Source organism: Drosophila pseudoobscura, chromosome 2, assembly GCF_009870125.1.
Source record: "Drosophila pseudoobscura strain MV-25-SWS-2005 chromosome 2, UCI_Dpse_MV25, whole genome shotgun sequence".
In the NCBI taxonomy this organism is placed as follows: Eukaryota; Metazoa; Arthropoda; class Insecta; order Diptera; family Drosophilidae; genus Drosophila; species Drosophila pseudoobscura.
This window is the reverse complement of record NC_046679.1, coordinates 3179859-3200497: the sequence shown is the minus strand read 5'-3', so window position 1 is coordinate 3200497 and position 20639 is coordinate 3179859. Positions and strand designations below refer to the sequence as shown.

General features: G+C 43.7%; 4 protein-coding genes and 1 non-coding gene across 7 annotated transcripts in view; all 5 read left to right on the top strand.

Moving 5' to 3' along the window:
- LOC6896811 (extracellular serine/threonine protein CG31145) overlaps nt 1-4496 on the top strand; it is an 82399-nt gene extending 77903 nt beyond the window's left edge. For 2 of the 3 annotated variants that reach the window (XM_003736219.3, XM_033377487.1), the window contains 5 exons: nt 1265-1273; nt 1584-1664; nt 2007-2119; nt 2925-3065; nt 3164-4496. In XM_003736219.3, coding sequence (XP_003736267.3) covers nt 1265-1273; nt 1584-1664; nt 2007-2119; nt 2925-3065; nt 3164-3362 — 543 coding nt within the window. In that variant the 3' untranslated portion in view covers nt 3363-4496. The remainder of the gene's footprint in view (nt 1-1264; nt 1274-1583; nt 1665-2006; nt 2120-2924; nt 3066-3163) is intronic. The other variant, XM_033377484.1, reaches the window with a different exon arrangement.
- Nucleotides 4497-4785: 289 nt separating this feature from the next.
- Nucleotides 4786-7861, top strand: LOC4800558 (probable low-specificity L-threonine aldolase 2). The gene is made up of 6 exons (XM_001357777.5): nt 4786-4920; nt 5540-5750; nt 6576-6650; nt 6752-7154; nt 7242-7378; nt 7446-7861. The coding sequence occupies exons 2-6, from the start codon at nt 5543-5545 to the stop codon at nt 7763-7765; spliced, it is 1143 nt and encodes a 380-aa protein (XP_001357814.3). The 5' UTR covers nt 4786-4920; nt 5540-5542; the 3' UTR covers nt 7766-7861.
- A 1045-nt stretch (nt 7862-8906) lies between these two features.
- TRNAL-CAA (transfer RNA leucine (anticodon CAA)) lies at nt 8907-9034 on the top strand. Its single transcript has 2 exons — nt 8907-8944; nt 8990-9034. It is a non-coding gene; the product is annotated as a tRNA-Leu (tRNA).
- A 3239-nt stretch (nt 9035-12273) lies between these two features.
- Nucleotides 12274-15598, top strand: LOC6896809 (nose resistant to fluoxetine protein 6-like). Its single transcript, XM_002136977.3, has 9 exons — nt 12274-12586; nt 12652-13012; nt 13066-13139; nt 13201-13403; nt 13462-13574; nt 13630-13843; nt 13895-14076; nt 14133-14601; nt 14674-15598. The coding sequence occupies exons 1-9, from the start codon at nt 12316-12318 to the stop codon at nt 14908-14910; spliced, it is 2124 nt and encodes a 707-aa protein (XP_002137013.2). The 5' UTR covers nt 12274-12315; the 3' UTR covers nt 14911-15598.
- A 1878-nt stretch (nt 15599-17476) lies between these two features.
- On the top strand, nt 17477-20316 carry LOC6896808 (nose resistant to fluoxetine protein 6-like). Its single transcript, XM_002136976.3, has 9 exons — nt 17477-17784; nt 17850-18210; nt 18264-18337; nt 18399-18601; nt 18660-18772; nt 18828-19041; nt 19093-19274; nt 19330-19798; nt 19871-20316. Exons 1-9 carry the CDS (start codon nt 17514-17516, stop codon nt 20105-20107), a joined length of 2124 nt encoding a protein of 707 aa, XP_002137012.2. The 5' UTR covers nt 17477-17513; the 3' UTR covers nt 20108-20316.
- The last annotated feature ends 323 nt before the right edge of the window (nt 20317-20639 follow it).

The following is a 20639-nucleotide window of genomic DNA, read 5'->3' as shown; positions in this document are numbered from 1 at the left end:
CCCTTAAATATTTATAGTAAACATATAATCGATTTTCATGTTTCCAAAAGCATAATAATATTTGGTTTCATCTCAGTGTCATTAGGTACATCTGTGCGCTATAAATTTTAATTGGTCTGGCAGACACATTCATCAATTAACACATGAAATAATACATTCACATAAGCGAATCTATATCTATTTCCTAGGCTCATTGGGGGATCATTTTGCATACAGAATTACAGCAAAAATTCCATTAAGTGCGTTCATCTTTAAGATACATTCAAGCAGGCGGCTGTGCAACTATTTGAAACAAAATTCATACCCATTTTGCATGGAGAATGCCACCAAAGATGGCCCCATTGAAGTCATTTCCCCCATTCTGCCATTTGCCATTACCATCTTTAAGTATCTTGCTCAGGTTTCGAGCATTTATCAAGGGCATTTAACGCGGTGCTAACAAAAATTGCAAATTGCTTTCCTCACATTTGCCGCATTCCGTTGCTGCCATCCGTATCTGCCCCCCTGCCCGCATCCTTATATAATTTAATTTTTCTTGATTTATGCATTTTTTGGAAGCTGACCTGCTGGGGTGGTGGGTGGAATGATGTAGCCAAGGGAAGGGTGGAAAAACTTTGCATTCTATGCAAAGAAAAAAAACCAAAAAATTACCCTAAAAGACGGCGGATTTCCCTGCACCTTGCCCTTTCATTCCATTCCATTGCTGTCACCATTCTACCGTTAACTTACCTCACCTTTGTGCTTTATGTTTGCCTCTGCCGCTTCTGCTTCTGCTTCTTGTGCTTGTTGTTGTAGTTTGTTGCTTTTCCCGCTTTTCCAGCACGTTTCCACGGTGTGTGTGTGTGGCGGGGAATTTGGCTTTGCTTTGCACCGATTGCTGCCGGTGGTGGTGGAGGTCGTGGTGCTGCTGCTGCTGCATTCTGAGACCGTTAACCCCCCCACGAGGCTTCCGGTCATTACACACTATGGTCACGCCACGCCCTCTATGCATAAAACGCCCAACGCGCTGAGCTTTTATTTTGCATTTTTCTCTCGCTTGCTCGCCCGCTCGTCCCGGACCTTGTTTTTTAATTCCTTTTATATATATATATATTTTATATAATTTTTGTTGTTGCTGCTTCTGCGCCGCCTCGCGCTCCCGTTCCCGTTCCTGTTCTTGTTCCTGTTTCTGTTGCTGTTCCTGTTCCTCCATTGCGTTGTTGTTGTCCTGGGGCATGCCCCATGCCCCTCCTCCACATACAAATCTACCCCTTGGCCTGACCAGGGTCGGAAGGTAAGTTGCGGTGGAAGGAAGGACCTCGGCCAAAGTCTAGCGGGAGACTAACTTTTATTGCCCTTCTGCTGGCCGGCAAATAATTTAATTTAAGCAAAATTAATTTCGCTGCAGTTGGAAGAATTCTCCAAAGAGAAAGCCATAAAGCCATAAAGCAAAATGCGAAATATTAATATTCTTACATTTTAACCGAATGGGTGCCTCGTGCTAAGACAGGATGATTTCTGGGCGCATTTACTGTTTCCTACTGCTCCTCCGGAATGGAAATTGATTTTATGTTGCATTCTTGTCTGTTCTGCTCCTTCCACAGCTCTGGCGGCATCCCTGGCGACGCTCCTATCACAAGAGGAAGAAGGCTCAGTGGGAGACAGATGCCAATTATTGTGCCTTGGTATGTATCTCCCGATTCGAGGGATGGGGGGGAAGAAGAGGGAATGGACAATCAGCAAAAGGAGTGCCCTCCATTCGTGACTCGAAGGAACTCCGAGGAGCTCCTTCCGTTGCGGTTACTTTTATTTAATTTGCATTTAAACTCGATTGAAATGCAAATGTTTTTATTGTGGTCCGACCCGGACCCGGACACGGACCCGGACACGGAGTTGACTTAATTAAGACATCTCTGGCCAAGTAGAGTTCCATTTTCCTGTTTTGCATTCTCCCCCGCCTGGAAATTTCTCTGCCCTTGGATGCAACTTAATTTTGCATTTGATTTTCACCCTAAAAACCCACTTAGGTCCGTGATATTCCACCCTACGACGAGGGCAGGCGACTGTACGACCTCATGGACATGGCCGTCTTTGATTTCCTCACTGGCAACATGGATCGTCATCATTATGAGACCTTCAAGTGAGTATATGGCGGGGTATCCTTTTTGGGGGAAGGGGAAGTTGTGGTGGGTTGGGGCTTAGCTGGATAGCTGGATGGCTGTCCTTGGCATGGCAACTAATGCGATCGGTTTATTTCCGCACACATGGCTCCGTTGGCTTCCTGCCTCGCTGCCTCTCACTGTCTGGTCCTGGCTCTGGCTCTGGCTATGGCTGCTTTTAGCACGTTACGTATACGCCTCATATGCGGCCGCCTAAGCGCATGCATTTGGCAAGGATATGCCTGCACCTGCATGCCAAACAGCAACAGCTATTGCCATGGCCGCAGGAGCAACAGCCAGAGCAGTGCCACGGAAAGATATTCCCCAGCCTGTCTGGCAAAAGGTTACAAAACATCTCAGCCTCATAAGCCGCCGCTCCCACAGTCGGTACATCATCGATGCTGGCTCCGGGATGTGGTCGGGAACTGGCCAGCACTAGGACCAGGGAACAGGTACCAGGTACCAGGTGACTTGGCTGCTACTAAATTGTTTGTTATGCAAAAGCGTTTGTTGGGCTTATGGCGATGTCATCGCCGGCACGGCACCCTTCCACCGTTCGCACCCTTCGCACCCATCGCACCCTGCTCACACATGACTGAGCCAATCCAATCCGAGCATCCGAGCATCCGTGCGGTGATTGCGTCTGAGTCTGGCACTTTTCCCCACATATTGCCAGGCAATTATCCAGGATATCTGCCAGGAGAAGGCTGATAGGGAGGCTGTTGGGGATGCTGAGTGCTGCATCCACTTTAATTCGGTCTTTCGGATCTTTCACCTGCATTACAGAATCTATGGCAATGAGACGTTTCCCTTGCACTTGGACCATGGACGTGGCTTTGGTCGTCCCTTTCAGGACGAGCTCTCCATCCTGGCGCCCGTCCTGCAGTGCTGTGTGATCCGCAAGTCAACGCTGATCAGGCTGCTTGAGTGAGTATATCCTGAGAAAGAAAGGATAACACCCTAATCCAATACTGACCCTCTGAAATTTTTGTGATTTTTTGTATTTTTATGTTTATTTCCACAAGGTTCCACAATGGTCCCAAGACGCTGTCGCAGCTGATGAACGAATCGCTGAGCAACGACCCGGTGAGTCCGGTGCTCTGGCAGCCCCATCTGGATGCCCTCGATCGGCGCACGGGCATCATCTTGCAGAGCATACGGGATTGCATAAAGCGGAATCCCCCTGGTGAGGTGGACGCCTCCGAGAATGACCTGTCCTCATAGCGCTAAGAATGGAAATGGCGCGTGGCAGAACCAACAAAAGCATCCTAGAGCATTAGCTTAAACCCCTAGCTATTAGTTGCGTGTCCTGTGTGTTGTCCAATGATGAAACGGAAACGAAAACCGAGACGGAGACGGAATTTAACGTTAAAATTAATGGCAATCGATCTTTGTAAAAGATCAGATCAGCGTCCTAAGTGAAATATCTCCTTGAAGTGAAATATCTCTGTCTGCACATACCAAAAAGCCAGAAGCCAGATGCCAGAAATCGGAACCCAGCAAGAGCCAAGGCCAGAAATTAATTCACTCTAATGTTAGTTGATATGATTTTCCACCCCCATTTTTGTTTTGGCCATGCCTGTTCGCCTGGTATGGGAGTTTACAGTGATTTGGCAATGAAAATTGAGTACCGCCCCCCTTATATCCATACCAATTTACACCACAGTGGTTGCCAAAAGTACACAAAAACTCGTAACTTGAGGGCAAGAGTAAAACTAACGCTGAACAAAACTAAACCCTACACTTTGCCGGCGTTTGCAGGAATGCAACTTCTTCAAAAGACTATAAACATAAAAAAGAAAACTGAAACTGAAACAGAAACAGAAACTAAAACGGAAACGGAAAATTGAAACTATTTTCTAAATATTTATTTATAATTTTTTCATACATTTTACATACAACTTTGATGTGCATACACTTAGCGCGTATGCAAATTGCCAGCCCCTACCCCAACACCTACTCCTATACCTACCCCACAATTCGTAAGAAAAGTTGTTGCAAATTTAGTTGGTAAGTTAACATAACTTTATGATCGATATCAGGCGTAGCTTTATCCGGATCCGGTGGGTGGGCAACCGCCCTCCTGGGTCCCTCCTCTTAGTTAGTCCAATTAGTTCCAGCGAAAATCATGTACTTCACCATGTGGGAAACAAAACAAAACAAAAACACACTACTGTTAAAAAAACTAATTATGATTACCGAGTATATGTATAACTAAGTTACATTTGTTATTTTTATTATTGTAACATCTTTGAATTGTACCTTATGATGTGGTTGCAGAGAGAGAGAGAGAGATCGAGAGATCTATCTCTGTATAACTTGTTTGTTGGTCCAGAGACACAGTGTGAACAGAGTGAGGAAAAAACGATTGACGGGAAGAATACAAAAATTGTGTTAGAATTAGTAAAAATTTTAGTGACAATTACAGAAAATAATTAATAAAAAAAAGTACCAAAGAAAATTTAAAGCGTTCTTGTTATTTCTTGGCCCTTGAATATTTTCAGTGTATTCGAGCTTTGCAAGTCTTCCAGCTTTGCAGGGCAGTGTAAGAACGGTGTCTGGAGAGAGCTTTCTCTCTCCTGCTGTGCTTGAGCTTTCTGCTCATCGATCGACGCTCAATTCTGTACAGTAAATCGCGCTGTTTGGCGCTCTCCGATAATGCTCTGTTCTCTTCTGGAGGCCCCAACCGGCGGGGGGTCAGTCACTGCTTTTTTGTTACTCGTGCGAGCACGTTGTGTCCAATTTTGATTCGCATTCCACGCCTTATCAACTAATTGCTGATGTGAGTTCTTCTTATTTATAGTTTGTTAATTCAATTATGTTTTTTTTTTGCTTTACACCGGTATTTTAATTGAATTAAAGAGACAAGTGTCAAGTGTTCGAGCATAAATATTATCGCTGAAGGTTATATAATCGCAAATCAGTGTTCAAGTACTTGTCCATAAGTGTGGTGCTCCAGCTAAGACCACATCAGACAGTGGCTAATCAATTGTATGATGCAAGTGAATATCAATTTATGGCAATGCAACTTACGTGGCCTGATCTGATGCCCTAAGCACAGGGTATAATGATATTAGCCAGTTGTTTAAAGAGAAGGTGCTAACTTCTCTGATCTTTCACTATGTAAAAATTCTTCAACAGCCAACAACAGTATCTTATTGAATCTGCTGACAGTCCATTCTTTCTGTTAAACACAGAACATATTTATTTGCTTCTTAAAGTAATAATAGGTACATATATTTAAATTATTCAGTGAAGTTTAATCAAGAATCGGATGATTGTATATACTCTATATACTCTTTCGTCTCGAAAACACACCATAAAGAAAGCAAGCGAATCAACATAACAGAACTTATGCAAATGCCGCACCTAATCCACTTCCGTCCACAATCCCACATTAGAAAATGCCCAACGCCATTGTGGACCTACGCTCGGACACCGTCAGCCAGCCCACGGCTGAGATGAGGGCCCGCATGGCCACGGCCGTCGTCGGGGACGATGTCTACGGGGAGGATCCCACCATCAACGAACTGGAGGCGAAGACAGCGGCCATTTTTGGCAAGGAGGCCGGGCTCTTTGTGCCCAGCGGCACCATGGGAAATCTGCTGGCAAGTGAGTGGCAAGAGATGCACATAAATAACACGGCTCTCAGCCTCTCCATGGGATGGGGACGGACGGTGGAGTCGCTTATGTTTATTAGTTTAAAGTGCGGCCAGTTTCGGATTACAAAAGCCAGGGGCAGCCACCAGAAATGAGGCAAACAAGAAAAAGGAAAAGAAACCAAAAGAGCGAGGCAGAAACAAGAAAGCAGAGCTCATATCATGCATCAGGTACATTATCGTAAAGGTTAAGGGCACCCATAAACATAACATTAATTTTTATAGACTTTAATATTAGACGTGGACGTGTGCCACATTCAACAGAATGTATACCTAAAGAAGTGGATAGATGGGAGTGGTGATGGGGATGGGGATGGGGATGGAACGGGAGCAGCCTCAGGACTGGGAGTGCCTCCTGGAAATTTATGCGTCCGCTCAAAATTAATATTTCTAATGGAATTTGAAATTTGCATTTCATTCAAAGAGAATGCACTGAGACTTATGATTGTGCTAATTTTTCACGAGGGTCGTTCATTGGGTATGCAGCGGGAGAGACTTTCCTTTCCAGGAGTCATCTCTTATAGGTTTTTATTTGCCTCGAGGTGCTTATTCACATTTGTTGACTGATTTTTTTATATAATATCATTCGTATAGAAGCCAGGCAGTGCGTTTTTTCTATAGAGGTAGCACACAATTTAAGCATTACTCCATTTGATTCAGAGACTGAATCTTGAATGAATTGTTTTGTGGGGACTCTGCATGAATATTTAATACCAGTTCAATTACCGCCCCTCGCAAGCTAAGTGAATACTCGAGCATCTCTTTGTAATCCCCACAGTTATGGTTCATTGCCACAAGCGCGGCGCGGAGGCCCTTGTCGGCGATTTATCGCACATCTTTCTGTACGAGCAAGGTGAGACCTGGATCCCTGGATCCCGCAGAGGAGCAGGAGCAGGAGCAGTAGCAGGAGCAGGGAACAAACATTGACTGTGTGTATTCATTAATCACATTTAGGGGGAGCCTCACACCTGGCTGGCGTGCAATTAGCTACGCTCAAGAACGAGCCCGATGGCACCTTCTGCCTCACGGAGCTGCGACGCCGGATCCGTCACGACGACTACCACGAGCCCATCACCTCGCTGGTGGTGGTGGAGAACACGCACAACATCTGCGGCGGCAAGGTGATTCCTCTGGCCTTCCTCGACGAGCTGGCCAATCTCTTGCGACAGCCAGGAGTGGGTTGTGCACCCATCGCACTGCACATGGACGGGGCCCGGGTGTTCAATGCAGCTGCCGCCTTGGGCGTCAGCGTGGCGCGCATTTGCCGGGACTTTGACTCGGTTTCCATCTGCCTCAGCAAGGGCTTGTCCGCACCGGTGGGCTCTGTGTTAGTCGGCTCCCAGCGGTTCATTTCACAGTGGGTTTCCTCTCTCCCTCTCTCTCTGAAATCACCTTCGATGCCAGCTAATCCTCTTTCTGTGTCTCCGTTTCTGGTTTCTCGTAGAGCTCGTCGTCTGCGCAAGGCCTTGGGTGGGGGCATGCGGCAGGCGGGAATACTAGCTGCTGCCGGCCTGGTGGCTCTGGAGGAGGTTGTGCCGCTGCTCGGCAAGGATCACGAGCGGACAAAGCGAATTGCAAATGGTAACTATCTAATTGGGATCTATCTATTTATCTATTCATTCCATTCACTAACGAACTCTTCCATCAGCCATACATAACCTACAGAGTCCCAATATCACTGTAGACTTGGACACTGTCCAGAGCAACATTCTCCTGATCGAGATTAAGCAATCTCAGCTGACGGGCAGTGAGTTTGCCGAGCGCCTGGCCCAGGTCGAGCCCGAGGAACTGGCAGCTGGAGTGACGGCCAAGGATGGCTCCGGGATTGTCCTAAAGGCCAGTGCTCGCGACTGGGCCTTTGCCCGAGTGGTGCTCTACCACCAGGTGGACGACGAGCAGGTGGAGCTGGCCATCAAGAAGCTGACCTATGTCATCGGCCAGTACGACCAGCGGTGGCCCCGTTCGTAAAGAGGAATGCGTTCCTTCGAATGCGCAATGGAAAGACAAACATAATTAGATTCCAGTTTTCCAGTTTTTCGTTTAATTAAAGAGGATAAAGAAATGCCCAAATTTGTATTACTGCCCCTCGAGTGGGTTCAAGCTGCGTTTACATTCACGCATGACCGGGTCCGAAGCAGCTCCATCGATGCTGATGGACAGACAGTCATCCGTTCTCCGTTCTCCGTTCTCCGTCCTCCTTCCTCCTTCCTCGTGCCTTTCCTTGTGTGTCTGCATGAATGCCCGGCTGAATGAAATAATAAAATTATTTTAAAAATATTATTGTCAATTCTGCGATGTGCTCATCGATTTAAAAGCCTTCGGCCAAGGGCATCCCTCGGGCGCCACAGCTACAACTACAGCTCCTCCGGGGCTCTGCTCTATCCTGGATGTCGGACATTTGTGATTTATAAGCAAACTTATCGGAATGCGCTCAAAATGATTACGTTACGGCGGATGGATACCAAGGCTCGGCATCCTTACAATAGATTAGAGCCGGGCGCTCCTTGGGGCTGAGTGAATGGCATCAATAAGAGGCGGGATTTCGGTGTAGGACGCCCTTTGTCCTGGCCGGCATTGAAATGTTATATTTTATAAATTATGCTTCGCCAAATGAAACGAAATTCAATTAGAGAAATTGCTGAAGCATTTGATAAATTGAAATTGAATTGACTCGACCAAAGTTGCCAGCTATGTCTGCCGGCCCTACACTCCCTCCGTCAGCAGCCTCTGCGCTGGATTAATGTAAAGGAAAAGTCATCTCCCAAAATGGCAAGTAATTACAGATCCGGATTTCGAGCGATTCTATCAACTTTCAGCTGCATTTGATTTTCCATTAGTTGAGCCTAAAAGTATGCACTTGCCTTCGTACAAAAGCACACACGCGAGCTTTTGAAATGAGAGTGAGAGAGCGGGAGAGAATCTATAAATAGCTGCCAAACACGCGACGCTGCCTTGGGTGTGAAAATGCCTGCTTGCTGTTATTGCTTCCCTGCCAGAAACTCCCTCCCCATCGTTATCATCATGATTGTTGTTGCCTTTGTAATTGGCGACGTCATCTCATCCCCTACTTTAGCTTTTGACAGTGCTTTAGTCCTACGATTTGCAACGTGTCAGGATGGCCGAGCGGTCTAAGGCGCCAGACTCAAGATATCAACAGTCTTGCCCTTCCCAGAAGGGTCGTTTGTATGAGCGTTCTGGTCCTCTCTGAGGGCGTGGGTTCGAATCCCACTTCTGACAAATCATCTTTTTTTTTTTGTATCATTTTTATTAGTTTTCTTTTTTTTCTAAAATGTTTTAAAATTTATTTTATGTATGTATGCTCGATTAGTTGAGATCAATTTACAATATAACTATGTACATATGTATTTCCAATTAATGTCGTTTTTTTCTAATGTAAATTTACATTATTTTATAATTGCATTTCGTTAGCCATTAAAGCAGTTTTTTTAAGGATGCTCCTGACATAATTGCATGTACTTTTGGCTCTGTAAACATTAAATACCATTTCTAGCCAATTACCGTAATTAAATCTACGGACGGACAAGGCTACAGTATGTACTGCATTCAATTATGTAACACACGCGTTTAAACAAATGAATTGCTTCTAATGAACTATTTAAGCGAATATTTCACTTTGGGCGTACCCCGTGCCTCCGTGCCCCTGCCTGTGCCTGCGCCTGCATTTGATTTAGTTAAAGTTTAAGTAATTTAATTATGCATTTACACGGTCGACATGTCCAATTAAGTAAAGCGACGTTACGTTAGTATTTGTATTAATTTTGTAGGGATTTTCAATTCAAATTCGCCTCTTAATGGCCATTAGCATGTTTATTATCGCGCCGAGCGTATCTCAGGCTTTATTGGCAGTGCCGCGCCGCGTTTTATGGCACGTGCCAGGAATCGGAGCAAAAGTGTTTCATATGCCTTTGTTATATGCGCGATACATGATGAATGGGCTCCTTGCTCCTATAAAATATGATGGAAAAACGCCATTCCCTCATTATGGCAGTTGAGGAGCATTGGCGTGCTACACTTTTTCCCCTCCTTTGCTCGGCCAACTTAAACGACAAACTGTCATGGAATAAAGTCGTAAACCCCGGCCCAAGGAGCCGGCTGGGATTGTGCTGCGGCATAAATTGAAATTTGCATAAAATGGCGCTGGCTCCAGGTCCAGCCCCCCACATCGAGGCGTTGAAACAAAATGATAATTCAATTTCAATAAACCCATGGAAATCGGATCTGTAACGGGTTTACTTTCTCTCATGTCGGTACACTTGGAGCACTCTTTTATGGAATGTTTTCGTTTGATGGGTTTTCGGGTGCTCTAATTTAATTAATTGCATGCGCCTAACTAAAGTCAAACAATTTCCGCATTTAATCAACGAGAAAGCAAACGAATGACTCACAGACGAAGGCAAAGGAAGAGCGAGCCATAAAGGATACGGGATACAGGATATCGGGTGGTATGGCGGCATGGCGTCGGTGTGGCTGTAAGTCATGCGAACTCATTTCGAAAATTAAGCAAATGTGCTCAAGTATAGGTGGCTGTAGGTTTGTGTGTGTGTGTGATTGTGTTGGCGTGTGTGTGAGGCTGTATGTTTTTCTCGGAGTATGTGTTTTCCTGTGGTTTTTCCCGGGTTTTGTGGGGGCGTGTCCGGGTGCGCATAACGTGATTGCTGCCAATTTCACAAGGCAGCAAATTGATGATGAGCTAATGCTTCGAAAATTATTGGCAAAAAATATAATATAATAGGTTTACGTCGCGTTCAAGCTGCGAGCATTTAAAGTACTCACGAGCACAGAAGAAACGAGGGGGAACGTTGTGAGTTGCTGCGGACACCGCAACTCTACGGTTATACCCGATACTAAGTCAGTATGGCTCTCCTCCGGCAGATGGCGCTAATATTAAGCGACACGACAAAGAGTGCGTGCGAGAGAGACAGAAAATCAGTCTGAAAATTGTTTTTTTTTCTTTTCGGCTATAAAAAATATCTGATCTGATCCAAATTCAGCAACTGGATAGATATGGTTATATCTATGATTCTGCGTTTTTAGTTTACTCGAATCTGCAAATATTGTGAATGCAACCGATTTTCGTCCTTTGTTGGGGCGGAAGGGGGTGAGGCAAAATTCTGAGATATACGTTTTATAGTGAGATCTAACAGAAGTGTGGATACCAAATATGGTTACTCTAGCCTTAATAGTCTCTGAGATTTGTGGATGCCCCAGATTTTCGTCCTTTGCGGGGGCGAAAGGGGGTGTGGCGAAATTTGGACACGAAACGGTCAAGGTCCGATATCACAGGAGTGTGGATACCAAATTGCTTGTTGCTCTGGCTCTTATAGGTTTTGAGATCCTTGAACTTATATTTTGCAATTGGCAAAACCGACCATGAAATCTGTGTGTTAGAGAGAGACAGAGCGAGAAAGAGTGAAATTGTTTTCGTGATTCTGGCTATAATATTTATACGATCTGGTTGAGATTTTACATTCTAGAACATATAGTTTACGATAAAACTTTCATTAAAAATGTGGATGCCACAGACTTTCGAAATATTTTTGTAGCAGTGACATATCACAGTAGTCTTGATCCAAAACATCGTTGCTCTAGCACTTTTAGTCTTTGAGCACTAGGCGCTGATGGGGACGGACAGACGGACGGACGGACGGACGCTCACGCTGACCAAGAATATATATACTTTATGGTTTCGGAAACGATTCCTTCTGGACGTTACATCCACTTTTACCACAAATCTAATATACCCCAATACTCATTTTGAGTATCGGGTATAAAAATGTAGAAGGACCTTTGGCTTGTGTGTCCCACCAATAAGATTCGTACTTGGAAAAAAATCCCTTTCTACTTTATCACCATGGATTAGATAACCAATTTTTATTTCGATTATTTAGAAACAGGTGTCCGCTGTACGCATACGTCAAATCAGAAGCTCTTCTTAAAAGCAACTTGAGATTGTACCTCTTGAGAAACTCCTAAATGACTTGGCGATGCGTAATGTGCCAATTCATACACCGGATTTTCTGAAAATCTATTAGACTTCGAGAACAAGCCTGTCCATGCAACAGGCTCAAACGATCTTCATTTCCTTCCTATTGCAGCTGGATTATAAAATAGTCAGATTCTATTTTCTATTTCGTATTCTAATGTTTTTCTCAGTACACTACGAAATTGCTCGTAGTGTTCTCTTTCTGTTACCAGAGCGTAATAAAAATTCTTACAAAAGCGTAAAGTTAGAAAAGGGTTAATGTTTGCTTTAAGTATCTTCAAAAACAATAACCATTTTTTAACATGGGGGATTTTGCGACTACCTAGAACTTCTACTGATTGCTCATTGATTCGGATTTTCGTCTGAATTCAAATTTTTTCTACTTAGTGATATTTATAATCGTCTGGAAGGCTGAAAAACTTTTTGATATCGCTTATCTCTAGATTGCCTTCGAAGTTTTCATATAAAGTAACTGGCAAAATTTCGAAACGGCAGCAATCGAAAAAGTATTAGCATGGTGAACGTGTTATGCAGTCTGTTGGTCTGCGGACTGGTACTCGTCAGTGCCGAGCAACTGAAAGACGGAGATGTCCTGCAAGATTACCAGCGGCTGACGGGGCTCCGCTCACTGGGAGTCGAGTTTGCCGAACACTTTCGAAATGCATCGCTCACGGACTTGGATCTATTCCAGTCCCGAATACCCAGTCAGGACGATCTGTTGTGTCTCGAGGACATGGCGCAGTTCATGCAGGCGCTCACTGCTGGAAAATTATGGGCCCTGAGGAGTAAGTAAATAATGAAAATTATATTCAAGTGAATTCGAACTGACGTTGATGAATTTTGTGAGCAGTGATCGATGCTTGGGGCTCCATTCCGTCTGGACTGCTGTATGGTAACCTCGTCAATTTTGGCAATTTCGATGAATGCATCCAGATCAGCAAAGAGATCACCAGTAGTCACAGCATAAATGGAAAATACTGCTTTCTCAATGTGTCCTTTAGTTCCCTGCCTCAATATGTTTCATTACTAACCAACCAATACAAGATCGCATCATGCTTTCCGACTTCGTGCTCTGCGGCAACCATGAATGCGCTTTTGGAACAATTAATGCAGAAAATATTAAACTCAAACAGCATAAACATACAAATCCGAGAGGACAGCTGCCAGACAAGTGAATCGAAACCCTGGGGTGGAATGACCATTTTCACAGTGTAAGTTAGACCGTATCATAATCAAATTCTGTGACTCACTCTATAGATTGCAGTGTGCTTCTTGGCTTGATGGGTACTATAGTGGGTCTATGCACGCTCTACGACTACTTTCTGTGCCCGGATCAGAGTGAGTACCGGAGAGAACAGAATGATGTACAAAATGGTTTACCTCGTATTTTGCCTTCCAGGTAGTATCCCTGTGACTGTGAAGATTTTCTCGGCACGGGCCAGTTCTCGTGCCATTTTCCGCATTGTCGACAGCAAATCGAATCCGAACGTGATCAGTTGTCTTGATGGGATCCGCTGCATGTCCCTGTTCTGGGTGGTTCTTGGACATGGAGTCGGATATTCTGCAGGCAATCCGAATATAAATAAACTACGCACAGTGTTGGTCAGTCCACTAATCATTTTATTATTCATCATTTTTTATGACGTTTGTAATTTTCTAGTGGCTTGAAGAACCATTTTCAAACTTTATTCTGTACGCATATTTCGCGGTGGATTCATTTTTTTTCATTGGTGGTCTGCTAGTTGCAATGGTTGTCCTTCGATCAATGGAGAAGTAAGTATTCTTTCTATTTCAAGTCCACCAACACTCATAGCCAACATTCTAACAGATCCAAGGGAAAGCTGAATGTGCCAATGATGTATCTTCACCGCTTCATACGTATTACCCCTATCTTGGCAGTGGCCATTCTGGTCTACGTGAATCTGATTACTGTTGTCGCCGACGGACCGCTCGGCTATATAGAGTACAGTGACAAAGAAGCCTGTGAAAAGGGCTGGTTCTGGACGCTGCTGTTCGTGCAGAATTATGCAACAAGCAATGCTGTAAGTCATAGATCTTAGCTCCTACCAATTGATACGATTACCTTTTTTAAGTGCTTAGGTCATGCCTGGTACTTGGCAGTGGATATGCAACTATACATAATCTCTCCGCTTCTGCTGATTGCTCTGTATAAATGGGGCAAAAAGGCAGCTGCTGGCATTGTAGTGCTGTTGCTTCTAGTCACGACCTGCCTCTTTGTCACGATGATGGTCAACAATGAATCAATGCTCACGAAGTAAGTCCACGATCTTTCTATTTGAATTTGAAGTTATTAAGCCTCATTTCATTCAGGAATGGAAGTAAAGGAGGTGATGGTTTGGATGTCTATGGATCCACACACACGCATGCGGGTCCATGGCTGACTGGATTTCTCTTCGGGTACTTCTTGCACCTGAATCGTGGAAGGAAGTTCCAGCTAGGCCGGATTATCGTGTGGTCTGGATGGCTGCTTAGCCTGGCCATGATCTTCACCTCAATCTTTGCCATGTATCCCGCATCCAAGTTTAGGGCTCCTCCTCTAACCATACTCGAGGAGTCTCTCTACTACACGCTTACCCGGGTGGGCTGGCCCCTAGCCCTGTGTTGGATCGTTTTTGCTTGCATGCAGGGCCATGGCGGTCTGGCAGACAGCTTCCTATCCTCGCCATTGTGGCAGCCTCTCTCGAGACTCTCCTATTCCGTGTACATCTGGCATATGTTCACTCTGGAAGTAAACAGCAGAATTCTACGGACCAATACATATTTTTCGAACTACAATTTGGTAAGTTTTGTTTCAGATAGTTGATAGAAACTAGTGGATTATAACAAATGTACAATATTTTATGCTTTGCAGATGCTTAATTTCTGGTCTGTCATTGGGATCACTGTTTTGATGTCGTATGTGCTTTATATTATCATTGAGGCTCCTTTTGGCGGACTCGATAATCTTCTACGAACCCGGCAGCCACGAGCTCCAAGCGAACAAAAGCCGTCGTCAGTAGATGTCCAGCAGGATCAGTTGAATGACGGAAGGAATCTGGATGAACCTGAAGAGCCTAAGGAAGAAGCCACAACGACTGTTTCAGAATAGTTAAATGTAAGATGCTAATAGTCGTGTTTTGTCTTTCCCATATTTAGGGACCATCGTATGGTTTTCTTGTATTCAATGACTTTTCGCCGACCAGACATGTTTAAGTTTGCTATTAAGTTAAGACTTTGAGGCCACTTGAGATATTAGCTCTTACAAAAAACTATTCGACATTTGTCCGGGTGCGCATAACGGGATTGCTGCCAATTTCACAAGGCAGCAAATTGATGATGAGCTAATGCTTCGAAAATTATTGGCAAAAAATATAATAGGTTTACGTCGCGTTCAAGCTGCGAGCATTTAAAGTACTCACGAGCACAGGAGAAAAGGAGGAACAGTCGTGGCTATGGATTCTTAATGAACTGTGAATTCCCATTAATTTGACCGATCATCAGTAAAATGTAACAGACTGTTACATACTATAATTTAAGAACAAAATATCTATTCCAGATGCGTCCTAAAACTAACACAAACACAATAACCATAAAATCCCAGTGTTTGTTGGGTATTTTCGTATCAATCATTGACTGAATTGGGATTAGCCAAATCGTAAAAGTGTGGTTACTTCCAGATTAGTCTATTGATTACCAAAAATGATTAAAGAAATCAAAAATTGACGTATCAGGAAGGTTCATTAGCTGTCAATAACAATAAATCGATTAAAAGATGTGTTCTTCCGACTACCGAGAAATTAGGCTGCTTCTTCCTTATCGGGGGTGTTTCTCTGAACTTGAATATTTTTGTTTCAGTACCTACTACTACACCTACTGGTGCTTTATAAATAGCCCTTATCACAAGATTGCACAGAATGCTTTTGTCGTATAAAGGCACTAGGCGTTAGTTGAGTAGCGTTAATCGAATTAGTATGGGCATGGTGAACGTTATGGTTCTCCGCTTGTCTGAGAACTGCTCGTGGCCAGTGCCGTTAAACTGATTATCAGGATTATCAGCGTCTGATAGAGCTGCGCTCGCTGGCAGTCGAGTTCGCCGAATACTTCCGTATTGCATCGCTCACGGACTTGGATCTATTCCACTCCCAAATACCCAGTCAGGAGGATCTGTTGTGTCTCGCGGGCTTGGCAAAGTTTTTACAGGCTCTCACTGATGGAAAATTATGATCACTCAAGATTAAGTCAGTGAGTCCTGGATAACACTGTGCTTTTGGATCGTCTTCGCCTGCATGCAGGGCGATGGTGGTGTGGCAGACAGTGTCCTATCCTCGCCATTGTCGCAGCCTCTCTCTCCTTTTCCGTGCCCAGCTTTCCGTTCTGACTTCCAGAACAGAAAAAATTTTTCATACCAATTTTCATTCACCAACTAAAATATGGTAGGCCTACTCTCCTGTGGTTATTGAAAAAATATTCTCATCTTTAACCAACTTTAATGATGTTAATGATATTCGATCTCAGATGCTGAAATGTTGGTCTGACTTTGGGATCTGTATTTTGATGTTATGTGCTTTACGCTATCATTGAGGGTTTTTTGAGTGATCCATGATCCCGGGTGAGCCCCAAATGACAAAGATGCAAACCTGGCTTCAGTCGATGCCCCATCAGTTGAATGTTGTTGTTGAAGTGCATAAAAAACCAGCCACTGCGACTGATTCGGAAAATAATTATTTATATACTTTATTATTAAAATAATATGTATATCCAGTTTATCATATAATTAAAATAGTTCATTCGACAGAACGAAGCGTTTCCAACCCTAATGGGAAACCCTTATATGGGTAAATCAAAGAAAAAATAATGTAGAAGGACCGTTGGCTTGTGTGTCTCTCCCATAAGATTCGTACTTGGAAAAAAATCCCTTTCTACTTTATCACCATGGATTAGATAAGCAATGTTTTGTTCCGATAACTTAGAAACAGGTGTCCGTAGTACCCATACGTAAAATCAGTAGAACCACTTGAGATTGTACCTCTTGAGAAGCTCCTAAATGACTTGGCGATGAGTAATGTGCCAATTCATACACCGAACTTTCTGAAAATCGAAAAATCTCGGTTTTGATCGCCAATTGATAGGCTATTAGACACCGAGAACAAGCCTGTCCATGCAACAGGCTCAAACGATCTTCATTTCCTTCCTATTGCAGCTGGATGATAAAATAGTCTGATTTTATTTTCTTATTTAAAGGTGTGCAAAATTAAAGTATGTGTCGTATTCTAATGTTACTCTCAGTGTATTCTGAGCCTTACACTAGGAAATTGCTCGTAGTGTTCTCTTTCGTTGCATTTTCGCGTTCATATCGAGTAGGGGAAGGCCCGGCCAGTCTTTATTGTCAATCCACAGTGGAAAAGAGATAACGAAGTTTGTTACAGTTACAAAAGCGAATAGTTGGAAAACGGTAACTGTTTGCTTTAAGTATCTTCAAAAACAATAATTATTTTTTAACATGGGGGATTTTGCGATTACCTAGAACTTCTACTGATTGCTCATTGATTCGGATTTTCGTCTGAATTCAAATTTTTTCTACATACTGATATTTATAATCGGCTGGAAGGCTGAAACACTTTTTGATATCGCTTATCTCTAGATTGCCTTCGAAGTTTTCATATAAAGTAACTGGCAAAATGTCGAAACGGCAGCAATCGAAAAAGTATTAGCATGGTGAACGTGTTATGCAGTCTGTTGGTCTGCGGACTGGTACTCGTCAGTGCCGAGCAACTGAAAGACGGAGATGTCCTGCAAGATTACCAGCGGCTGACGGGGCTCCGCTCACTGGGAGTCGAGTTTGCCGAACACTTTCGAAATGCATCGCTCACGGACTTGGATCTATTCCAGTCCCGAATACCCAGTCAGGACGATCTGTTGTGTCTCACGGACATGGCGCAGTTCATGCAGGCGCTCACTGCTGGAAATTTATGGGCCCTGAGGAGTAAGTAAATAATGAAAATTATATTCAAGTGAATTCGAACTGACGTTGATGAATTTTGTGAGCAGTGATCGATGCTTGGGGCTCCATTCCGTCTGGACTGCTGTATGGTCACCTCGTCGATTTTGGCAATTTCGATGAATGCATCAAGATCAGCAAAGAGATCACCAGTAGTCACAGCATAAATGGAAAATACTGCTTTCTCAACGTGTCCTTTAGTTCCCTGCCTCAATATGTTTCGTTACTAACCAACCAAGTGAAGATCGCATCATGCTTTCCGGCTTCGTGCTCTGCGGCAACCATGAATGCGCTTTTGGAACAATTAATGCAGCAAATATTAAACTCAAACAGCATAAACATACAAATCCGAGAGGACAGCTGCCAGACAAGTGAATCGAAACCCTGGGGTGGAATGACCATTTTCACAGTGTAAGTTAGACCGTATCATAATCAAATTCTGTGACTCACTCTATAGATTGCAGTGTGCTTCTTGGCTTGATGGGTACTATAGTGGGTCTATGCACGCTCTACGACTACTTTCTGTGCCCGGATCAGAGTGAGTACCGGAGAGAACGGAATGATGTACAAAATGGTTTACCTCGTATTTTGCCTTCCAGGTAGTATCCCTGTGACTGTGAAGATTTTCTCGGCACGGGCCAGTTCTCGTGCCATTTTCCGCATTGTCGACAGCAAATCGAATCCGAACGTGATCAGTTGTCTTGATGGGATCCGCTGCATGTCCCTGTTCTGGGTGGTTCTTGGACATGGAGTCGGATATTCTGCAGGCAATCCGAATATAAATTCCATACGCACATTGTTGGTCAGTCCACTAGTCATTTTATTATTCATCATTTTTTATGACGTTTGTAATTTTCTAGTGGCTCGACGAACCATTTTCCAACTTTATTCTGTACGCATATTTCTCGGTGGATTCATTTTTTTTAATTGGTGGTATGCTAGTTGTAATGGTTGTCCTTCGATCAATGGAGAAGTAAGTATTCTTTCTATTTTAAGTCCACCAACACTCATAGCCAACATTCTAACAGATCCAAGGGAAAGCTGAATGTGCCAATGATGTATCTTCACCGCTTCATACGTATTACCCCTATCTTGGCAGTGGCCATTCTTGTCTACGTGAATCTGATTACTGTTGTCGCCGACGGACCGCTCGGCTATATAGAGTACCGTGACAAAGAAGCCTGTGAAAAGGGCTGGTTCTGGACGCTGCTGTTCGTGCAGAATTATGCAACAAGCAATGCTGTAAGTCATAGATCTTAGCTCCTACCAATTGATACGATTACCTTTTTTAAGTGCTTAGGTCATGCCTGGTACTTGGCAGTGGATATGCAACTATACATAATCTCTCCGCTTCTGCTGATTGCTCTGTATAAATGGGGCAAAAAGGCAGCTGCTGGCATTGTAGTGCTGTTGCTTCTAGTCACGACCTGCCTCTTTGTCACGATGATGGTAAACAATGAATCAGTGCTCACGAAGTAGGTCCACAATCTTTCTATTTGCTTTACAGTTATTAAGTTTCATTTAATATAGGAATTTAAGTAAAGGAGGTGATGGTGTGGATGTCTATGGAACCACACACACGCATGCGGGTCCATGGCTGACTGGAGTTCTCTTCGGGTACTTCTTGCACCTGAATCGTGGAAGGAAGTTCCAGTTAAGTTGGATTATCGTGTGGTCTGGATGGCTGCTTAGCCTGGCCATGATCTTCACCTCAATCTTTGCCATGTATCCCGCATCCAAGTTAAGGGCTCCTCCTCTGACCATACTCGAGGAGTCTCTCTACTACACGCTTAGCCGGGTGGGCTGGCCCCTAGCGATTTGTTGGATCATCTTTGCCTGCATGCAGGGCCATGGCGGTCTGGCAGACAGCTTCCTATCCTCGCCATTGTGGCAGCCTCTCTCGAGACTCTCCTATTCCGTGTACATCTGGCATATGTTCACTCTGGAAGTAAACAGCAGAATTCTGCGGACCAATACATATTTTTCGAACTACACCTTTGTAAGTTTTGTTTTAGATAGTTAATAGAAACTAGTGGATTATAACAAATGTACAATATTTTATGCTTTGCAGATGCTTAATTTCTGGTCTGTCATTGGGATCACTGTTTTGATGTCGTATGTGCTTTATATTATCATTGAGGCTCCTTTTGGCGGACTCGATAATCTTCTACGAACCCGGCAGCCACGAGCTCCAAGCGAACAAAAGCAGTCGTCAGTAGATGTCCAGCAGGATCAGTTGAATGACGGAAGGAATCTGGATGAACCTGAAGAGCCTAAGGAAGAAGCCACAACGACTGTTTCAGAATAGTTAAATGTAAGATGCTAATAGTCGTGTTTTGTCTTTCCCATATTTAGGGACCATCGTATGGTTTTCTTGTATTCAATGACTTTTCGCCGACCAGACATGTTTAAGTTTGCTATTAAGTTAAGACTTTGATATTAGCTCTTACAAATAACTATTCGACAAACGCTTTACTCACAAATTCAACTAATAAAAAATTATACTCTTCCAAGTAATCTCTTCCATTGTCTATACTTATTGTATTCTTGGTTCTCGTACTATATTTATCATGTCAGAAAGCGATCGGCAAACAAAGCCGAAAAGAAATTTGTTGATTATTTACATACAAAATATTTGATACGTAATACGTAAGCGCCAGAGTTTGTATCGTAGTCGATGACTGCAGTAAGGCTTTTCTCCGTTTTTTTTTTCCATCACTGTTTGCAATTTTTTAAAATTTGGTTATTGCGGGGAGGCGGAATCTCTTCAGGAACTCTCGCCATTTTGCTGCTACTTGTCATTAGAATTGGAAAGAACATTGAAAAAAAGAAAGGATCTG

Excerpts from the sequence above, each read along its gene's own strand:
- LOC4800558 (XM_001357777.5), top strand. The coding sequence starts at position 5,543 with ATGCCCAACGCCATTGTGGACCTACGCTCGGACACCGTCAGCCAGCCC. Across the intron at positions 5,751-6,575 it reads CATGGGAAATCTGCTGGCAA|TTATGGTTCATTGCCACAAG; the intron begins GTGAGTGGCAAG and ends TAATCCCCACAG. Across the intron at positions 7,379-7,445 it reads GACAAAGCGAATTGCAAATG|CCATACATAACCTACAGAGT; the intron begins GTAACTATCTAA and ends CTCTTCCATCAG.
- LOC6896809 (XM_002136977.3), top strand. The coding sequence starts at position 12,316 with ATGGTGAACGTGTTATGCAGTCTGTTGGTCTGCGGACTGGTACTCGTC. Across the intron at positions 13,575-13,629 it reads GTCCTTCGATCAATGGAGAA|ATCCAAGGGAAAGCTGAATG; the intron begins GTAAGTATTCTT and ends ACATTCTAACAG. Across the intron at positions 14,602-14,673 it reads ATTTTTCGAACTACAATTTG|ATGCTTAATTTCTGGTCTGT; the intron begins GTAAGTTTTGTT and ends TATGCTTTGCAG.
- LOC6896808 (XM_002136976.3), top strand. The coding sequence starts at position 17,514 with ATGGTGAACGTGTTATGCAGTCTGTTGGTCTGCGGACTGGTACTCGTC. Across the intron at positions 19,042-19,092 it reads ATTATGCAACAAGCAATGCT|TGCTTAGGTCATGCCTGGTA; the intron begins GTAAGTCATAGA and ends ACCTTTTTTAAG. Across the intron at positions 19,799-19,870 it reads ATTTTTCGAACTACACCTTT|ATGCTTAATTTCTGGTCTGT; the intron begins GTAAGTTTTGTT and ends TATGCTTTGCAG.